This window comes from Drosophila santomea, chromosome 2L (assembly GCF_016746245.2).
Source record: "Drosophila santomea strain STO CAGO 1482 chromosome 2L, Prin_Dsan_1.1, whole genome shotgun sequence".
In the NCBI taxonomy this organism is placed as follows: Eukaryota; Metazoa; Arthropoda; class Insecta; order Diptera; family Drosophilidae; genus Drosophila; species Drosophila santomea.
The window spans coordinates 18,837,988-18,857,496 of NC_053016.2; the positions used below are offsets into that span (position 1 = coordinate 18,837,988).

Here is a 19,509-nt window from a genome sequence, read left to right on the forward strand (position 1 = left end):
TTCCGACACCCTTGGGCGTATCGGCGATACGGGTCTGATCAGCGTAAGGCAGCCGGTTAGCGGATTAGGCAGACATCTTGTCGCGACGCTGGCTGATGGGATCGGATCAGCATTAGGTTAATGGCTACCCCGCGCTCCGCAATTGGAACCCGTACTTAGGCACGACGCTGACAGACCCAAATCGTCGGTCTAAGTAGTAATAAATACGATTTTAATGAAATGCTAAAAGTTCATTTGGCTTATCTATGGGTTTGTCAACGATTCGCCGATCTTCGAAACTCAATTAGCTGCGCCTCGGGATTCGGCATCGGAATCGAAGATCGGGAATCTGTTCGTTCCATGGCAGAGTCATGAAGGGAGCTCAACAAAGCAGCCACACAAAGAAAAAACGCCGGGGAAGCCGCTTACAGTGGTGCCGATTTCAAACCACAACCAAACCACCCCTATTAATCGCAGGGGGAGGTTTTAAGTGCACAAAACACATAAAAAGAATGGAAAGCAGTGGAAAACACTGCGCAAAAAGTCAAACACGCTTTGCTACTTATGATCGCCATATGGGCAAGGAGAATTGGAACCGAGTACAGTCTGTCTTGGCTAACGACGAAGAGATGCTCTTCTATTTGGCATCAGATACTAAATTAATTACACACTTTACCACTCATTCTATATTAACATTAAATATAAATGCAATGTCATTAAACTTTATTATTAAACGAATAAAGTGGGCGTTTCAGTTTGATATTGTAATTATAGTTATGTGAATTTTAATCTTTTTCTCGTAAACAGATTTAGCTTTCAAAACTACGTATATGCTTTTAGACGAGACACTAAAGGACATATTTTATCATTTTACTCCGAGCAGTAAGTAGCTACGTATAAGAAATTATAAGATAGTAAAAGTAGTATCTACGGCAGTTCCTCTTAGTGAGGAATATAATATAAGTATACAAATTTAATAAATAATTTACCTCGCCTTAGCCAGAGACCACTGTAGCACCAAAACACCACCACCACCCGGGAGAGCCTTGCCAAAAAATAATTACACAAAGTAAACAGCGCAGTCTGCCCGCTCGCTCGTGAGAAATCAAGTTCGGTTCAGTTCATTTCAAATTCATTCTCATTCGAATCGCCGACGCGAACGGACGTTGAAAGCGAGAAAGAAACCGGTAAAATCTGAGATCCGAAGCAAGCGCGTGCGTGCATGATAGCGAAGAAAAAAGCCATCCGTTTCAGTTAACTACTTACCAAGATCGAATTTCGCCATCGGGCAAATTACTAAAAATACAGAAGTACAACTCCAACCGTCCATGTGTGTGTTGTTTTTTTGGTTTTTGGTTTTTGGTTCTCGCTGTGCCTTTATCGCAAACAAGAACTGATAAAACGAGATAATATCTCGAGAAACTTGTTTTCGCGCTTTTCTTCTGCGAATTGCCGATCGCGGAAGGGAAAAACAAGCAGTAGATAAAACAAGAGTGAAAACATCTGAAAAGCGCACCGTCAGCAGCCCGAGAGGTTTATCTATATAGATGTCGCAGCCTATCGTCTCATGCTGTCTGTGAGGTTGTTCTGTGTGCTCGTATATGTAGTATCTTAAATGCATATGTACATAGAGTGGGTTCATATAAAGTGCGACTAAGCTCGATTGGAAACAGCTGTCGAGTGCCCTTGAGTGGGTGGGCAAGATCGCCATCTTCATCATCGTCGTCGGCATTATCATCAGCATCAGCGTCAGCATCTGGAGGCCCCGGTTGCGCTAAGATCACCAGTGTTCATCAATTATGACTGCCGAGACTCTCAAGCCGTTTATAACGCCAACGAGTGCCAACGATGATGGTTTTCCGGCCAAAGCGACCAGCACGGCGACCGCCCAGCGACGCACCCGCCAGCTGATCCCCCTTGTTTTGGGGTTCATCGGTCTGGGGCTGGTCGTTGCCATTCTCGCACTAACGGTAAGTTTCTCTTAGCAGATACATTTACTTCAGATACACTTACTGCCCAAAAATTTATTATTGCCCACCATCTAAACACACCAAATAGTCTATAAACTGCATAAAATTATATATATTTTATATATTTTCATTAAGATGTTATTAAATAATATATAGAGGGAAACAATGGTGTTATTTAGCTTTTCGCCCTTATTATTCCTCTTAAGATAACAAACCATGCTTTAAGATGTATAATTAAAATGTTATTCATTTGATGCACTTGTCATACAAATGTATTAGTAATTATTAACACTTTTTAAATATGTTATATTAATTGTTAATTAGTAATTATAATTGAATTATTATTATAAGTAATAAATAGTATACCATATTTTAAAATATTTGTATTACATACACATGTATTTTAGTCTATTCAGTGCAAATTTATGTTTTATCATACGAAATTCAATAGATTTGCTCAATAGATTTAATTATTGAATATAATTGGAAAAAGATTATAGTAATCAGCTCCAAATTGAAACGGCCATTCCACACTTGAATGCCTATGCTTTTGTTGCTGTGTGGCGATCAATAATTCGTCGAAATTCCAAAGGTGTGGGAATATCAGTTATTGGTGGGAGTTTTCCCAGAATGTAGATAGGAATGAGTTGTTATTGGCTATGTTGTTCAATGAAATCTTGAGCGGCTAAGTGGGGAAACCATAATTACTGTCAATATAATGTTTGTTGATTTCACACCGATTTTTAGACTTCACAGTAACCGAAATACTTTTGATGAATTTTTCTCAGAATGGCTTGTTTCGGTAAATTAATTTATAATTTCGATAAGATATGTCTCCGAAAGCCATCACAAAGATAGTTATATTCATCTGGAGACCAGATTGTACCAATAAAGTACTAAGAGCATAAAACGGAAAGAGATTCCATTCAGCCATGAACCACTTCAAGACTCCGAACAGACTCCTATTTTTCGGAAATGTTTATTTCAGTAGCTTGCCAAAATAAATTGCAAATAAATATACATATATGCAAATTGGACTTTAACAACGTATGTATAGAGACACCCCCGAAATCGCAATCTAAAAATGAATACTTAACCTCTGGCACGCTTCTGCTTATAAAGCTGTTTGTCACAAATTCTCATCAACAAAGATGCCAAAATTGAAGACGAAATTCGGCAGATGCATAAATTGAAATGAAAACAGACTTTATGATCCGTGAACGTCGCAGATAGGTTAACTATAATTTGGCATGAAACTATATTTAGAGCGGGAAGCTCGGCGGTTTCTTGGTTGATCAAGCGATGTCATCACCGACACGTCTTTAGGCCACATCGGTTCCTAATGATCCAGCTAATCCAAATAAAGCGGATGCAGATGCTAGAGAAATGTTTATCGGTACATGTCTGTTTTTCCTTTTGTTTTTTTCTTTAAACCGATTTAAATGCCACAGAGTCCGTTCTGTTATGCATTCGCCGCAGATAAATCTTCTACTGGGTGGGTTGTTGTGTCATGTTTTTCGCTGATAACTTTGGGAATGACTGTGCTCGCTGAAATCCGGATTTGAATTGCAGAAGATTAAGTTTGTGGACTTGAATCGGGCGCTTCCCCCACCCTGGACTCCTCCATGACCCACTCAACTTTGGCTTAAGTGAACGGAAATCCTACAATTGACAATTGACTTGTAAATGATTGGCTTCAGCCACTGACGTACTGACGTGGGCCCTACGTTCGGTTTTCCTCATAAATCTCTGTTAAGTCTTGAAGCACTTTTCGTTGTTTAATTCAATTTCACTGCCCTGTCCACATGCCCCGACATCTCTACAAAGTGACCCTCGTCATCTGGGCCCTCTGGGAAAGTGACAAACTGCAGGCGCTACGATCGATCTACTGATCACCGATAAGCTCCAATGGAAAGTGGTTTACTGGAAACTTAAACATGCGCCGCAAACAAGTTTCTTGGGTCGGCGTAAAGTCCATAATTTATACAAGAAGTTGCTGAGTGTACCTACATACATATGTACATATGTACATGTATGTGTATACTTCCCCGTCTGCGTGCACAGTGGCTTAAGTTGAGCCATTCTTTTTGATTTCGGGTGCCAGTCGAAACTTGAGAAGTGTCAGTATATACGGCCTCTGCTCGGCCCGAATGTTAATGATCCATTAAGCAGATTATGTGGCTGAGTGGCGATCTGCGTACCTCGCCGCATTCGTGTTTCCCCACGAAATCTCTATCGTCTCGCCTCTATCAGTTTGTTCAGTTAGTTTTTATATTTTTCGGGTGTCAAAAGTTCGCGGCACTGGGTGTTATATGATGTGCTGGGCTTTAGCACCAGCTATAGATGTTTAATTGGGGCTGGGGCTACATTAAATTGATTGCCCAATTGCCAATGACCGGATGATTAGAAGACAGCCTGAATGAGTCTGTAACAATTGAATTATCTTGCAGATCTGGCAGACAACTCGCGTATCGCATCTGGACAAGGAGCTGAAGACCCTGAAGCGAGTCGTAGATAATCTCCAGCAGCGTTTGGGCATCAACTATCTGGATGAGTTCGACGAGTTCCAAAAGGAGGTGAGCAATTGCGTAAATCACTCTGAAACATCAATATTTTTACTCTTCGATGGGCAGGGGCTGTAACATTTGCCTCAGGTAAATACAGATCTCTCGAGTTGTTTACAAAGTCGAAAATAATTGTTATTCCTTGAGGCCGATACTTGAGTTTTTAATGAGGGTATATCGAACTGTTGTTATTGAGTTGTTGTTGTTGCATTATATTGAAGTTTATTTTTACGGTTGATAGCAAAACATATAAGGTATCTGTTAGTCGGTAGGCACTGTGCCTCTCTTTTAAAAATAATGCACCAAAAAATGCCCAGACATACTATGTGGTTATTGTGTGGGACATACAAATATATTTATAGAATTATGTGCTAAAATATAATTTCGGAGCGGTTTCATCTGTTTTTTGTTTCATTCCTTTTGTTAGCTGCGAGCCAAAAACCCATAGGAAATTGCCATAGATTATTTAAAGTATGTATAATGTCTCCTTCCGCAGGGAAACACTCAATTCAAACATGAGGCGCCAGCCGGTCCACGTAATTTATGAGATACAAATCCCCAAGTGACAAAAGGCAAAAACCCCAATAATTCAGAAAAAATACTAGGCTCTATCAGTAGATATAGTCGTTCAAGGCGAGCGATCGCTTTTGGCTCTATGTGACGATTGATCGAATCTCATCAGATGGCCTAATGGGCGGAGATCGTTTCAAGATTTTAAGATTTATTTATATTTTGATGGCTGGGCATCTGCGGAGCCAATTCTCTTGAGAGTTTCCTCCGTTTTTAAATATACGTACATATGTACATATATGTATATTATGTTTCCGAGCGAGGCGCCATCAATTAGGATGATGACGAAACAGCCTGAGCTGCGGGCGTGTGTCTAAAAATGAACGTCCCAAATGGATGTGAGATATGTGCCAGGACTGTGCCAGCTGCAGTCACGTACTTGGCCAAGTGTTCTGACCCAAAATGCTGACCCCATCTCTTCGTTGCAGTACGAGAATGCCCTCATCGACTATCCCAAAAAGGTTGATGGCCTAACGGATGAGGAGGACGACGACGATGGTCTGGATTCCGTTGCAGACGGGGAGGACGACGAAGATATCTACGGCCCCGTGGATGACTACGAGGACTACACTGATATGTTAAACAAACTCAACAATGCACACACCGGAACCACGCCCACATCTGAGACCACTGCAGAGGGCGAGGGCGAGACGGACAGTGCATCCTCCGCCTCGAATGATGACAATGTGTTCGATGACTTCACCAACTATAATGCCCACAAAAAGAGGAACGAGAGGTAAGCACCGATGGAGTTTTCAGGGACATAACGTTTCAGCCTCTGATTATCCCCTTTACAGGAAATCTCGCTCGATTGCCGACGTACGTCATGAGGAGCAGAATATTCAAGGAAATCACACAGAGCTTCGGGAAAAGGCATCGAAGGAGGCCATTTCCAAAGAGAGGTGAGTACATTTCTCTGGTCATTACAGGTCAGGAAAATACATTAATATCTTGTAGGCTTAGGTTAGATTGTTAACTGCGTAACTAAACACATGTATATTTTCTTTATTTGAAGCCCTGCACCACTTCACCACCGCCGCAGGATGCATTCCCGCAGTCGCCACCTCCTGGTCCGCAAAGGTGTGTAGTGTAGAAAACCGATACAATTGGCAGAAATCGAATACCAAATCTCTATTTGCACCTCTGTTAATTTGCAGGTGAATCTCTTCTTTCAGCCAGATCCGACGACTCGAGGCCAGCAGCCCACTTCCACCTGAGTAGCAGACGGCGTCACCAAGGGAGTATGGGTAAGGAGATGCTTGCGACTAATGTGCCTCAGGCAACTAATGAACTTACTTCTTGATTTTCTCAGGCTACCATGGAGATATGTATATAGGAAATGATAACGAGAGAAACTCCTATCAGGGACACTTTCAAACGCGCGATGGCGTCTTGACGGTGACCAATACGGGTCTATATTACGTATACGCCCAGATCTGCTACAATAACTCGCACGACCAGAACGGATTTATCGTCTTTCAAGGAGACACTCCGTTCCTGCAGTGCCTGAACACGGTGCCCACCAACATGCCACATAAGGTGCACACCTGCCACACGAGTGGTCTGATCCACCTGGAACGAAACGAGAGGATCCATCTGAAGGACATTCACAACGATCGAAATGCCGTTCTGCGGGAGGGGAACAACCGAAGCTACTTTGGCATCTTCAAGGTGTAAAATTGAGAGATTATCCCCGGTCAAAAGATGGAATACCAGTTTAAGCTTTAGTCCCCACGACTGCTCGTGAATGCGGTTCGTCGCCAGCGTGAATCCATTAGTTCGTAGTACCTAGTCTTAGTCACTCATCACCTAATCTCAATCGGAATCACGTATACTGCATGGATTAGTCAGAAAACGGAGGAAAATCATATTTATTTTGTATATACTCGTTCGACTCTAAACAGTGAATAAAAATGTATGTAGCTTTACATGAAATGTCTGTTACCCGCTCAATTGAAAATAATCTTAGCATTTGCAATTCGAATCCCACATGAAGAGGCATTCAAAGGAGATTTTCCCCGCTTTATTTGCGCAATTCCTGCTTACTATGGTCTTTATTAAAAATCGTGAATGGAATTTCGTCAAAGGGCAGGGCAATTGCTTTGCAACTGAATAATATCCGGACCGGGAGTTGTGCAGCAGCTCGAGCGTCTGTCTCGGGCAACATCTGCATCATTGTCATGGAAACTAGGAAGAGAGCTAGGAAGTTCGGTTTTCCCAGTCTTGTTTCCCACCTATTTCGAGAATTCGGACAATTGGACACGAAGGGGAGGCTAGGGTACAGTCATCAGTCTTGCCGACTTCATGTACAAGAAAATATTGAGGTGGCATTTTCACGATAAGCTTGATTGCTCAAATAATCAATTAGTTATACCCTGTGTTGCCTAGTAAACTTTTCTTGAAAACAATTAATGAAGATATTTGGAACTAGAGGCGTCATCATTAACCAAGAAGACAAGTTGTATGAGTACTTGAGTACATGAGTTTCCCATTCAAGGGGAATCATTTTATCATTTAAGTTTAAGAGGAGTTTAACGCAGAATTAAAATGACAAGATATGGTTCCGCATTGTAGAGCCCACCTCTATGCTGAATATTTAATTTTATTCCCCATTTTTCGCCCTCCTGAAAACAAATTTCGAGTGGTTGAGAGGGCCAACTCCGGAAGTAATTGAAGGCGAATGCATGCTGATTGTCGGGCGGGCAGAGTAACAGGTGGCTCGGATTCACGTCCTGCCGATGGGAGAGCAACAGTTCGTTCCCGGAATTTGTATGTGCTCTTGGCCTGCCCAGAACGTGGGTACATAACCCCCAGCTGCAGCTCCGTCAGATGTTCCGTGTGCCATGCGCACTGGCCAGGAAATCGCAACCAGGCCCGAACTTGCTGGGGAAATGGCATCCTGGCAGCCGGAAAGCTTTCGACTATTTACCTGGACAATACGGCTGTTTACCCTCCGATTGCATCCGAAGTCAAAGCGCATTTAAGTGCATTTCGCATGCAGAGTATGGCAATTCGTTTCTAGTTTCAGTGCAGTGTGTTTCGCCTTCTCGTTTAAAGTAGTACAAAAGTGGCCCGAAATGGTGAGTCGGAAATCTATATCAGGAACGAAGTGGAAATGTCAACAGGTGGTCTTTTAAATGAATTGGCGAATTTCTACTGCAGAACCATATAATATACATATTTTAAGGGACATTGAATTTTAGCGTTCTTCAATTAGAGATCCATAGATTGGAATCCCTAAAGAAATGTGTTGATTGCAAGTATTATTCGGCTTTCTGGCCCAGCTTGGCTTGAATCTCGTTAAGTGTTTTTCCCTTCGTCTCGGGAATCAGGAAAAGTATGAATACAAAGGCGGCCACCGAAAATCCGAAGAAGATCGCAAAGCACGCTGTAGCTCCAATACTGTCGTTAAGAACCGGAAAGAGAAGGGTTACGATAAAAGCAAAACACCAATTGGTAGTCCCGGCTATCGACCCTGCCAGGGCCTTAACGTCCTCGGCGAAGAGCTCGGCCATCATTAACCAGGGGACAGGACCGAATCCCAGGGAGAACCCGATAATAAAAATGCAAACGGCCATTAGGGCCAGCCACCCGACACCAGATTTCATCAACAAGCCAAAGTAAATGGCCATGATCAGGGTGCTGATACCCATCAAGAACGCGGAGACCATCAGAAGTATCTTGCGACCGATTTTCTCAATTACCAGGATCGAGACGATGGTGGCGATTGCCTGCACAATACCCACTATAATCGTGGATATTCGGGGCTCCAGTGTCGAACCTGCCTTCTCAAAGATGAATGTGGTATAGAAAATGATCGCATTGATGCCCGTCATCTGCTGAAACAGCATGAGACCGATGGAGAGAAACAGTCCCTTGAGGGTAACCTTGCGGCAGAGTAGTTTCCCAACGCTGGCCTCCTTTTGGCCCTCGGCGCTCATTTCCTTCAGCTCACCGCCTACATCCGCATCCTTACCTCGCAGAAATTTCAGCGATTTCTCCGCCTTCTCGGGGTTTCCCTTTTGGGCCAAATAAACCGGAGATTCCGGCATCCAAATCAGCAATACGAAGAAGATTACGGGCAAGACGGCGCACGCAATGTTGAAGTAGAAGGCCTTCACAAAGCCTCCAACCACAAAGGCGTACAGAATGCCAAAGACGATGAGCAGCTGAAAGAAGCATCCCATGATGCCGCGGTACTGCACCTGGGCTATCTCAGTGACGTACATAGGACAAGCCACGCAGAACGCTCCTCCGCAGAATCCCACTATGAAGCGTCCGACCAGCAGCATTGCTATATGTTTCGCCAGAATGATCAGGAGCCATCCGATGAAGAATGGGGGCAGCAGGGCCAGCATTGTCGTCTTCCGCCCGATCTTGCTAATGAGCACGCCCACCGGAATGCACGAGAACGCTGCTCCCAGAGTCATCAGAGATCCCACCAGACCCCATTCCGTTTGTCCAGGGGTAAAGTCGTACGCTTCGGAGTTCTTGACTTCCTTCTCCACAGGTCCCGACCAGCCGATCACAGCGCCTAGGCAAAAGGCGCCTAACGCGCCGATGAAACCAACAAAAAACTGAGCGGCGGCTCCCATTTTGAATTTTAATGGACGAAGAAAACAGTGATCGATTTATATTGTGGAAACTGAAAAAAAAAACTGAAGAAATGGCACTGAAACTATGTGTGTCTACAGTGTCTAAGCCTACCTAATAGTAATACTACGTTCTACAAACTTAAGATATATAGAAAAGTCCAAAAAGATTCCTCTTATTGGCATTCTTAGGGTATATTCAAATTGTCGAGAAGTATGTAACAGGTAGAAGGATGCAGGAAGTCTATCTATCTATTTCTATCGATTTACGAAAAACCTTTTTGACACGACCAATCTAACACCCAGAACCACGCACACACTTTTGAAAGATTTTAATAGTTTTTCATTTAATTATTGTTTTTTTCTATTTAAAAGATTTTAAATGTTTTTCATTTAATTATTGTTGTTTTCTATTTCTATCAAAATGCCAGAAAAATTTAAATATTTCTCCTTCCTTCCAATGGCTGAGTAACAGGTACCTGATAGTCACTATAGCATTCTCTCTTGCTTTTGTCTGTTTTTTACCACCGATAAGTCAAAATAAAATTTTAATTGGCTCGACGTTCGCTCTCTTTTATTTTGCTTTGGAGTATTAAATCCTTTTTTTTTTTAATTTTTTTACAATTATCTATAAGCATTTTGTTCAGTGTCTTACCGAACGAAGCTCGGCTGCAGCTGAAAGCTTTCTCTCCCCCGGCCACGCCCCCGCCTTCCAGCTGCCACACGCGAGGACGAGGAGCAGGCGCTCGGAGAGCTTCGGGTGGCGTCGGTCCTCGCGGGTCCTGTATAAAGCATGGAAGCTCCAGAGACTGGCGACACTCTTGGTTCCGCCTTGGCTGAGCACAGAGGTGGGTACAGTGGCTACTGGCTGGCAGTGACGAGCGCTTCCTGTGTGGTGCTGGCGTAGGCGTGACGCCATGTTGTGAAAAGTGTCTGGCAGAAAGTGGAAAATTCGCAGGGAAAACTGCACTCGAGAGTCGCGAAAATAAACGGCATAGTTAAAACAATCCAAGTGAGTTGTGGAAAGTGCCAACTTTTTGGCCAGTGTGTGTGTGTGTGGCAGGGAAATTACGCAAATGTTGCACAGCGTTTTCCGTTACCATTGATTTCGCTGGTGGGCGTGTGTGTATATATGGATATATTTTTATTCGTGGGAGTGCGGAGCGCAGCCCAAATAATTGCGTACAATTCATTTGCAACTCCCAGGATTCACTAATTGGACAATGGAGCTGATGAATTGTTTGTTGGCCTGTTGACAAAGTACCTCGGGCATTTCCCTGAATATCTGATACATACACACGGTCGCAAAATCTTGGCTAACAAGTTGGCAACTGCCCCCAGGACAGGACATTTGCCTCGGTGGCCTTAAATATTTTAAGGCAAAAAGCTTTCCCGGCCCCTAATTAGCCGCTTCCTTTGCCGCCACAATGCGTTCACATTCACTTAGTCGCCGGCCCAAAGACCGATTCAATTTGTCCCAATTCCCGTAAAAGGATCTCTTTTCTAGCGCAAAATGTCCGGGAGCAGGACTCCTGGTATAAGTGTATATATAGAGCAGTAGTATCCATGGTTGCTGCGACAAATTCAATTAGGACGCTAATTTAAATGCCCTGCTGGGTCGCATTTGTTCGGTCGGGAAATCTGATTGGCGAGAAGCAGAGCCTTTTCACCAGAAACTCAATAAATTATTAGCACTGACTCCGTTTGATGTTGGAGACGTAAGACGACAGCGGCATCAATCAATATTAATCATACGCCCCGTGCACCACTTGAGCTGTGTGCAGTGATTCCCACTAACCCGTAGCTTATAAAGGCTTTAGTTGCTTGAATTGATCATAATCGAATTGCCATAGAATTAAAACGACGTTTAGAAAGCAATGCATATTAATCATACGCCCTGTTAGCCACTCCTAGTGTAAATTGGGAGAAATTCTAGAACAAACGAATTCTTACTGCATAGCCTAGCAGAATGGTATCTTTTCTTACATAAGTTGCTCCAATTTCCCATTCAAATAAAATTGAATTCTCATAACATTTTTTAACTTTTTTAAGAAAAACTATAACTGAAATCATTGTAGGAGAAACTAGGAACATTAAAATGTTCGCATGGCCCAATGCGGCTTCTACTTCAAGCTACAATAACATTAGCCTTATATCTGAATTAAAAATAAGGTATACTATATATAGTCCCATTTAATTTCCTTCCACATTATAAGGGCCTTATAAGATGGCTTGTAGGAACTGCAACATCCCGATCAACAGGCATGTGGCTGGGAAACCCTTTACAATCGAGGGGAAATGGAATCTGCTTTATGCAGCTGCGTTTAATCAGGATTAGAGCGAAGGCACAGACACAAAAACATCAACAACTGAAGGACTGGCTTTCTTAGACAAAAGCCAGCCAAGCAGCAATAATACAATGAAAGGAGACTGAGACGAGCGAACAGCTGCAGGCGAGACGCAAATAGGGTTCTTCACCAGCGCGGGAGTGGCCTTAGAAGCGCAGGAAAAGCCAGGGAAAAGCGAATGAAAAGCGTCGGCTGCCTTGACATTTAATAGGGGGAAATGAAAAGCAAACGTGGCCACCACAGGTACGAGCCAAGAGAGAAGAGCATGAGAAGAACTATGGAGAAGAGTGGTTGTGAGTAGTGGGTAGTGGGCGTCCTGGTGTGATTACCATATATTCTCCTTCCAAGCCATATATTCCGTCCGAGAAATGCGTAGCATACTTATGTGCGCCACCATGAAACTGAGCACAAGCGGAGGAGCGGATAAATAAGGACGGGATGAGCATTTCAATGGCAGTTGGCATCCGAGCAGCAATTCAAGTTTCCCATAATTGTCAGCTTGGCTTTTGTCAGCGACCAAGAATGTCGGAAGTCAGGCAGGAGAGTACAATAGCTCCTCGGATAAAGTTTTCCCCTATAATTTGCCAAGCACGCTGGATATTTGCAGGCACATTGGAATTTTATTGATTTATATTCCTTGGTCCTTTCAATATGCATGATGCTGTGGGATTTGCTTCATTAGTCAGTCGGATGAAATGGGCAGATTATTCAAATACTTCGTGCGGCGTAAGCCCGGAATTTTCGGGTACCTGCTGCTCGTTTGCATAATTAAGCGGGGAAATATGGAATTTCACACGCCATCAAGTGGCCGCGAAAAGATGACACCCGATACACACTCACAAACACCGACAAAAAACCCCCACTCTATGACACATACACACACATTCATGCACGGAAAGGACAACGCTTTAAAGTGCAAATGTAATTAAAAGTTTTTTACGCACCTGTCGGAAACGTGTCGGGCGTAAAATCCATTTTAATCGCGTACGTTCAACACCTAACTGGTTTTTCTAAGCCACGTTTTCCGATCGAAAATTTAAACAATTCGATGGAAGCTTCAATACTAAGTTTTAAAAGACCTTGCCGTCTTCAAATGACTTAACTTCAGAACCTTTCGAAAATGTCGTCTTGTTTTATAACAAAGTGTTAAAGACAAATATTTTATATATTGCATTATAAAAGTGTACCAGACTATAAAAAATCCTGAAAAAAAGTCCAAAGGATAATGATATGACGTCCGAATTATATATATTTTTTTTGTAATATGTATTTTAAATTCTCTTTTCCAGATTTAGGAGCCCAATTTGGTGTCAGAGTGAAAGAAGGAAAGCAGCTAGCGAGGCAATGGCCAAACGATTTGTAGGCCCCAGTGGTGCCATGGTGGTGCTGCTGGCGGTGATGCAGTGCATCCTAGCGACACCGCAACGCACCGCCGCATTTTCGCTGCAGGCGGCCGTGGATGAACTGCATCGTCGGGAGGCGGCCAAGTATCCACTGAACGCGCCTCCGCAACCCGCTTTGGACGACTGGGAAGAAGGTGAGTGAGGGGGCTGGGCGAATCTGGCCGGGAAATTGGTTTTCCTCAGGGAAAAGAGCAGACCTTCACCTTTGCCGGCGTAAGTTAATCAAGCAATTCCCCATGAAATTTGAACTTTGATTAACGTTCAGGTTATGGTGGAACTAGAGCGAACGCCAGGCAAGACCTTTAGGATGCTCTAACCTACGCGGTAGCTTATCAATATTTAATGCATACCCTGTACTTGTCGATTAAATTGCAGTGTGTGCTTGAACAAAACAAAAAGTATGGAAAAAGTTGTTTGAAAATTGTTCGAAAACAGTATAATTTTTATAGTATTTATAAATGAACTTTTAGATGTCTTAACATTTTTACAGAATATAATATCTTAAACCTAACTAACATACGTACAAAAGTAAATATGTAGTAACATCATTAAAAAAAATGTGTTTAAAAATATTTATATTTTGATAGTTTTAAATACTGCTTGCTATTTGATGCGGCTTTAATAAGTAACATTCGTATTTGTACCCTAGCGCAAGATGTTTTTATAACTAAACATAATATCTAATTGGTAAAATATTTTAAATATTACTCAAAATTAGAATCATATAATATTTGAATGTGCATAAAATTCTAAAAATTATACACTGCATCTACTGGTGATTTCTGTTCAGTGACGCACATTCCTCCATATGCCAATACATACGAGTATAAGCCGAGATATTATTATTAGATTTGTGTGGCTGCTACTGAAGATGGTCGTCAACTGCATGTGTAGATTATGAAACCACAAGTCGTGGTTGAAGTCTGAAAGTGATATCCATCACAGGCAGGTGAAGGCAGAGTGGCGGAAAGTAGAAGTTGGGAAGCCGCATGCGGAGTGCACGTGCCTCGGATAGCCGATCCCCAAGCACAGATTTTCCGGATTTCCCCTCACAGTCACATGGACCGCTGTTACTTTTCCTCGTTTCCTTTTCTTTTCTCTTTTGGCCACTCCACCTCTTCACCAACCCCTCTTCACCACCCCCGCTCGCACAGATGGCGATTTATTTGGCAAGAATAGGAATCGGAATCGCCATCGAGTTAATAAGGCACTTGGCAAGTACTTAGAACGCGACGAGGACAACTACGGTCCGGATCACAACCTGGGATTGGGCTTGGGTCTGGGCATGGGGCTGGGACTCGATGACGGAGGCGACTTGGGCCCCAGCAATCCGTCCGATGAGAAGAGAAAGCGTTTCTCCTCGTTTCGGGAACGTGACGAGCAGTTCGGTAAGTCGGAACCACAGCACTGAACCACAGAAAATCACGCACCTCAAAATGGCTATTCACTATGAAGGTCCTTCACGTAGCACTGCACAATGCTAGTTTGCTGTTTAATTTGTAATTGATTGGAAACATGTGAGCATGATAGCCCCAGCAAAAGTGAATTAAAGTTAAACTTTGTTGCACCGATTTCATTAGAAAGATTCCTCACAGACCTAAATGATTTGTAGCACTCCATTGAATATATGAGATTGTATAATCATAAATATCAAGTTTTCATATAATAGTGAGGAAGCTATTTCATTTGTTCATTCATAGTAGTTCATTCAATTGCTTATATATTGTAATTTACAGCTTAAATTGATGTGTTTCGTCTATAAATTCCAAAGCTCTCAGTAGTATGACAGCATATTTTAAGAACCTTTTTTCCTAAAACATCCTGATTGAGGAGCGCACTAATGGACAAGTTTTAGCACCTTGCCCAAGTGGCTACTTTTGAATGCGAATCACCGAAAACAATTTATGGGTCTAATCCTTAAGTGCTATTATCCAGACCCAAACTGTGGACATCCATGAGCTTCTGCGAGCATGCGTCCACTTGAGGAGCCAGCGAAGTTCGGAGTGGATTGGGCCAACAATGGCCTGGCTGAAACCACTTAGCTCCGATTAACTTGTGAGTGCTGAGTGGGACGATGGATGTGGCTCTACTCCAGAGTCCCGATGATGAATGCAATCAGCTGGAAGCGGCTCAGGACCGACAGATCCTGCCTGTCTTCCTGTCATTTGATTTAATGGCCGGCCGACGCAGCAACTTGAGGCATGTCCTCCACACACACGGCCAGGATTTATCGACTGTCTTTATGCCATATTATGTTTTTGCCAAGGTCAAAGTTAAGTCATTTTTCATTGATCGGAAAAGCAAACGTCGAAAATCAAGATATTTATCAAGTTTTTATGCTTTATTTTCACCCCACTTCTTTATTTAAATTAATTCGGATTCTTAAGGTAATAAACACATAAATATTAGAATCTTTATAGCTTTTTTAATATGTAGCCACATGTCAGTGTGGCTAAACATAAAATAACCTGGTGGTAATGAAGGCATGGTTATTTTATAACTCATAATTAACAAATAAATCAAAGCATACAAGTTTATGTTAATTCACACATTCAGTAAACTCGAGGACCAAATTAATTTCCCAAATTCCTTTTCCAATTATTTTTCAGATGGACCCGCACCTTCGGCTTTCCGTGAGCGTGAAATTCAACCTTTGAACGCAGAGCCCGCACACAATGAGCTGACGGAGCAGTTTCTGCGCGAGATCGAAGAGGCCAGGGATCGGGATGCAGTGCGTCAATGGTGGCGCCACCTGGATCAGGCGAAAACCCAACAGGACCCGGAACAGGATGTCGAGCAGTTCGAGCAGAAGAAGCGGATGCGAGTGCCCCCTTACTACTTGCTAATGCAAAAGAAGCGCTCGTATCCGGTTCTTCCATGGTTGCCGTATAATGGCGACAAGAGGAAGCGCTTCCCGGTGGCCAAGAGGAGCACCAGCAACTCCAATCCGGAATCTCCGTTGGCCAGAACCGATGAGCGAGTGGCCCAGGAGCTGAGCGAGCTGTTCGGCAAGCCCGGAGAACCCCAATCACATCCCGAGGAGAAACGCAAGCGGTCGGCGGATGAACAGCCAAGGGTGACGACCAAACTTCCCGAATCCCCGCCAGCCACCGCCACCGCCTTGGGGGATATGCGTCTGGAGATCAACTTTCAGCGCGTGAACATCACACCCAAGGAGACGCCCACATCCGCTCCAGCGGGCGCCGGTGAAATGGTTCAGCATGGCGGCCACGCCGGTCATCATGGTGGCCACGTGCCTGGAATGTCGCCCGAGTATCGCCATCGCAAACGAAGTGATCACGCGCATGACGAGAACGCCGAGGATCCGGAGGCTGACGAGCATGATGAGGAGGGTGAGGAGAGCTCCGATGAGGATGACCACGACGAGTTTGACGAGGAGGATGGGGAAGCTGACCTGGAGGCCGAGGAAGCCGAGGAGCGACGGCGCAAGAAGAAACGAGCTGCAGCTAGTCTATCTGGAAATGGCGGGAGCCCTAAACACCTCCATGCTCCCACTGTGGGTCACCTGATGCTCCGGGCAAAGAAGTCCATAGATTGGTCGCAATACTTCGGACTCGATCGCAAGAAGAAGTCCTCCCAGAAAAAAGAGTGAGTTTTGCGGGGAGATTACTTTCTAAAGCATTTCTTATGGCCTACACAAATTGAATCCCAACCAGAACCCTAAAGAAACGCAGTGAAACGGATAGCAGCACCAACAATGATGAAGAAAATGACGATGACAGCTCCGAGGCGGAGAAAAAGAAGCGTGACTTCGATGCCGAGAAACTGGACAGCATGGACAAGAAGCTACAATCCATCGAGGACTTCATCATCGACGAGACCATCAAGTATACAGGAGCCCACGAGGGCCTCAACAGCAAGGACGACATCCGCAGAATCAAGGACCATGTCCTCTCCCGCCTGGCAACCGCTTACAGTCTGGAGAAAATGCGCAGGGCTCTGGATAAGCTGAGGCGATCAGTGGACAACGAGAGTCACCTCATGCGCAATACCATCGAGCCGGAATCCGAGGAGAACGCGTTGGACTCCAATTACTGGCTTTCCAAAAAGTCGGTGAAGAAGGAGCAGGCGGATCAACTAGCTGAGTGAGTAGAGGGCTTCCATCTTCAATATTTCGGTGTGCATATCTGGCATAACCCCCAGAGACTCGAAACCACCCAAGGACATGGAAAAGAAGAAGCGCAGTGGTTACTTGCGCTATCCGGAGCAGCCAAATACCATGGAGGAGGCCCTCAGCCTGGGCAGTGCCCCCTACGAGACCCTTAACGACGCCTACCTGGGCAACAAGAACTACATAGTGGGTTCCAACCAGTGCCCCATCATCGAGTCCATGGCGGAGCGCTGTCGGGGCGTCGATCTCATCTCCGGGGACATTAACCAGGAGCTCCTGCCCCTCTGCGGCGTTCACCAGATATGCTATCTATGTGTAAGTGGTGTACCAGCTGGTGTACCTGTTTCTTACTTGAAGTATTTTGCTAGACAGGATCCTTTGCTTAGAAGCAAACTTCTTCAGTGTAGTTTGCAAAAGCCTAAACCTATTGTACTTGTGTTTTCAGGGTGCCTCGCAGGTGGCCTGCGACTATCAGTACTTGGCGGAGGCGGACGGCGTTTGCGGCGACAGCAATGAGTGCCAGTCGGCGGCCCGCTCCATCCTGATGATCCTGCGGGGATCCCATGGCCGGCAGCTGGGTCCTCGGGAGTGCTTGAAGAACCCCTGCTTGTACAGGGCCATGCGGGAGATCGGGCTTTAAGCGGACTGTTCCGGATTGCCGCCCAGTGTTTTCCTAACGTCTTTTCGTGTGCGTTTTAAAAGAAAAGCATAAATCGAAAATGAAAATGATAATGAAAAACCCGTAATGCAACGCAGAGAGAGAAGATTACAGTATGAGCCCAAAAACCAAAAAAAAAAAAACAACATAAAAACCTTGCTGAACTGGCAAAAATCAAACGATTGATTCAAAACCAAATAGTCGTCGCATACAAAGACCTAATATTTTGATGGATTTTCCTGTCCGCCTCGCGAGGCGGCAGCAGCCAACTAGAGTTTACCAGATACCTAAAGAGATGCATATAGATATATATACAATTTGGATTTAGTTAATCGCAGTAGACGCCCGATGCGGCCCGATTTATTTGGTTTAAGTGATCAGCGTAAAATGTAATTTTTCGAAACATATTTGCACGTTTTATGGGTGTTTAAGTGTACAAACGTGATCATAGACGAAACATACATATGCGTAACCAATACATACAAGTATCTAATCCACAAACTGCTTTTTAAGTAACTCAACTCGCCTGACATTCTAAGGAATATGAAAGGCAGAGCTCACATTGGCAGCTAGTCCTCCACAGTCACCGCCAGAATTCTTCAATTCGCTTTTGACTTGGATGTGTGCACATACACCATACACCACACACCACACACCACACACTACACACCATACATACTACATGGCACATACACTTAGCAAATACCATATATAACGATTTTAGCCTACAACGGGAAAAACTATGTATCTTTGCGAACGCCACTTGCAAAGCAACTAACTATCTGAGACTTCTCTCTCCGCATTACTTGTCTACAGATGAACATATACATTAATGTGTTTCAACGTGCTTACAATAAATGGACATAACTAAGACAAATATTTGAAGCTCTAACAAATCTATAGATGTGATTATTAATATATACAAGGAGTTTAATAAATGTGTAAATCTTTTAGGGCCAGCATATACCAATCTGAACAACAGCAAGACGTTTGGTTGCGAAATCAAAATATTATTAATGTATTTACATAAACGAACAAATATATATTTAAACTTGATGTATATGCTACAGTTTGAAAAACAAAACAAATTCCGTATTTGAAAATATTTATTGCTATACAGTTATCATAAATGTCGAATATAAATATATCGGGAATATCCCAAAACCTGTGTGTTGTCAAGTTATTGGGCTGCTCGGAGTTGTCTGTCATATTTGTTACTCTCAAAGTCATGAGCATCAAGGCTTTCCCTGCCTCTCCCACATAATGGATTCTTCTGGGCAGTTCTTCGTTCCT

General features: G+C 43.7%; 3 protein-coding genes across 8 annotated transcripts; 2 read left to right on the forward strand and 1 right to left on the reverse strand.

Moving 5' to 3' along the window:
- Positions 1 to 1,104: 1,104 nt before the first annotated feature.
- Positions 1,105 to 7,011, forward strand: LOC120450497 (protein eiger). 2 transcript variants are annotated; one of them, XM_039633586.2, is made up of 7 exons: positions 1,105 to 1,949; positions 4,400 to 4,525; positions 5,512 to 5,819; positions 5,881 to 5,985; positions 6,099 to 6,163; positions 6,241 to 6,330; positions 6,396 to 7,011. In XM_039633586.2, exons 1-7 carry the CDS (start codon positions 1,779 to 1,781, stop codon positions 6,758 to 6,760), a joined length of 1,230 nt encoding a protein of 409 aa, XP_039489520.1. In that variant the 5' UTR covers positions 1,105 to 1,778; the 3' UTR covers positions 6,761 to 7,011. The 2 variants fall into 2 exon arrangements, with proteins under 2 accessions (XP_039489520.1, XP_039489603.1); XM_039633669.2 differs by having other exon boundaries at positions 6,259 to 6,330.
- A 685-nt stretch (positions 7,012 to 7,696) lies between these two features.
- LOC120450138 (histone acetyltransferase KAT6A) lies at positions 7,697 to 19,340 on the forward strand. 5 transcript variants are annotated; one of them, XM_039633262.2, is made up of 7 exons: positions 7,697 to 8,163; positions 13,313 to 13,560; positions 14,581 to 14,814; positions 16,036 to 17,035; positions 17,104 to 17,532; positions 17,591 to 17,873; positions 18,004 to 19,338. In XM_039633262.2, exons 2-7 carry the CDS (start codon positions 13,368 to 13,370, stop codon positions 18,196 to 18,198), a joined length of 2,334 nt encoding a protein of 777 aa, XP_039489196.1. In that variant the 5' UTR covers positions 7,697 to 8,163; positions 13,313 to 13,367; the 3' UTR covers positions 18,199 to 19,338. The 5 variants fall into 5 exon arrangements, with proteins under 5 accessions (XP_039489196.1, XP_039489107.1, XP_039489024.1 ...); XM_039633173.2 differs by lacking the exon at positions 7,697 to 8,163 and adding an exon at positions 10,490 to 10,523; XM_039633090.2 differs by lacking the exon at positions 7,697 to 8,163 and adding an exon at positions 10,497 to 10,687.
- On the reverse strand, positions 8,238 to 9,784 carry LOC120450418 (facilitated trehalose transporter Tret1). The gene has a single exon (XM_039633463.2). The coding sequence runs from the start codon at positions 9,676 to 9,678 to the stop codon at positions 8,347 to 8,349; it is 1,332 nt and encodes a 443-aa protein (XP_039489397.1). The 5' UTR covers positions 9,679 to 9,784; the 3' UTR covers positions 8,238 to 8,346.
- Positions 19,341 to 19,509: the final 169 nt, after the last annotated feature.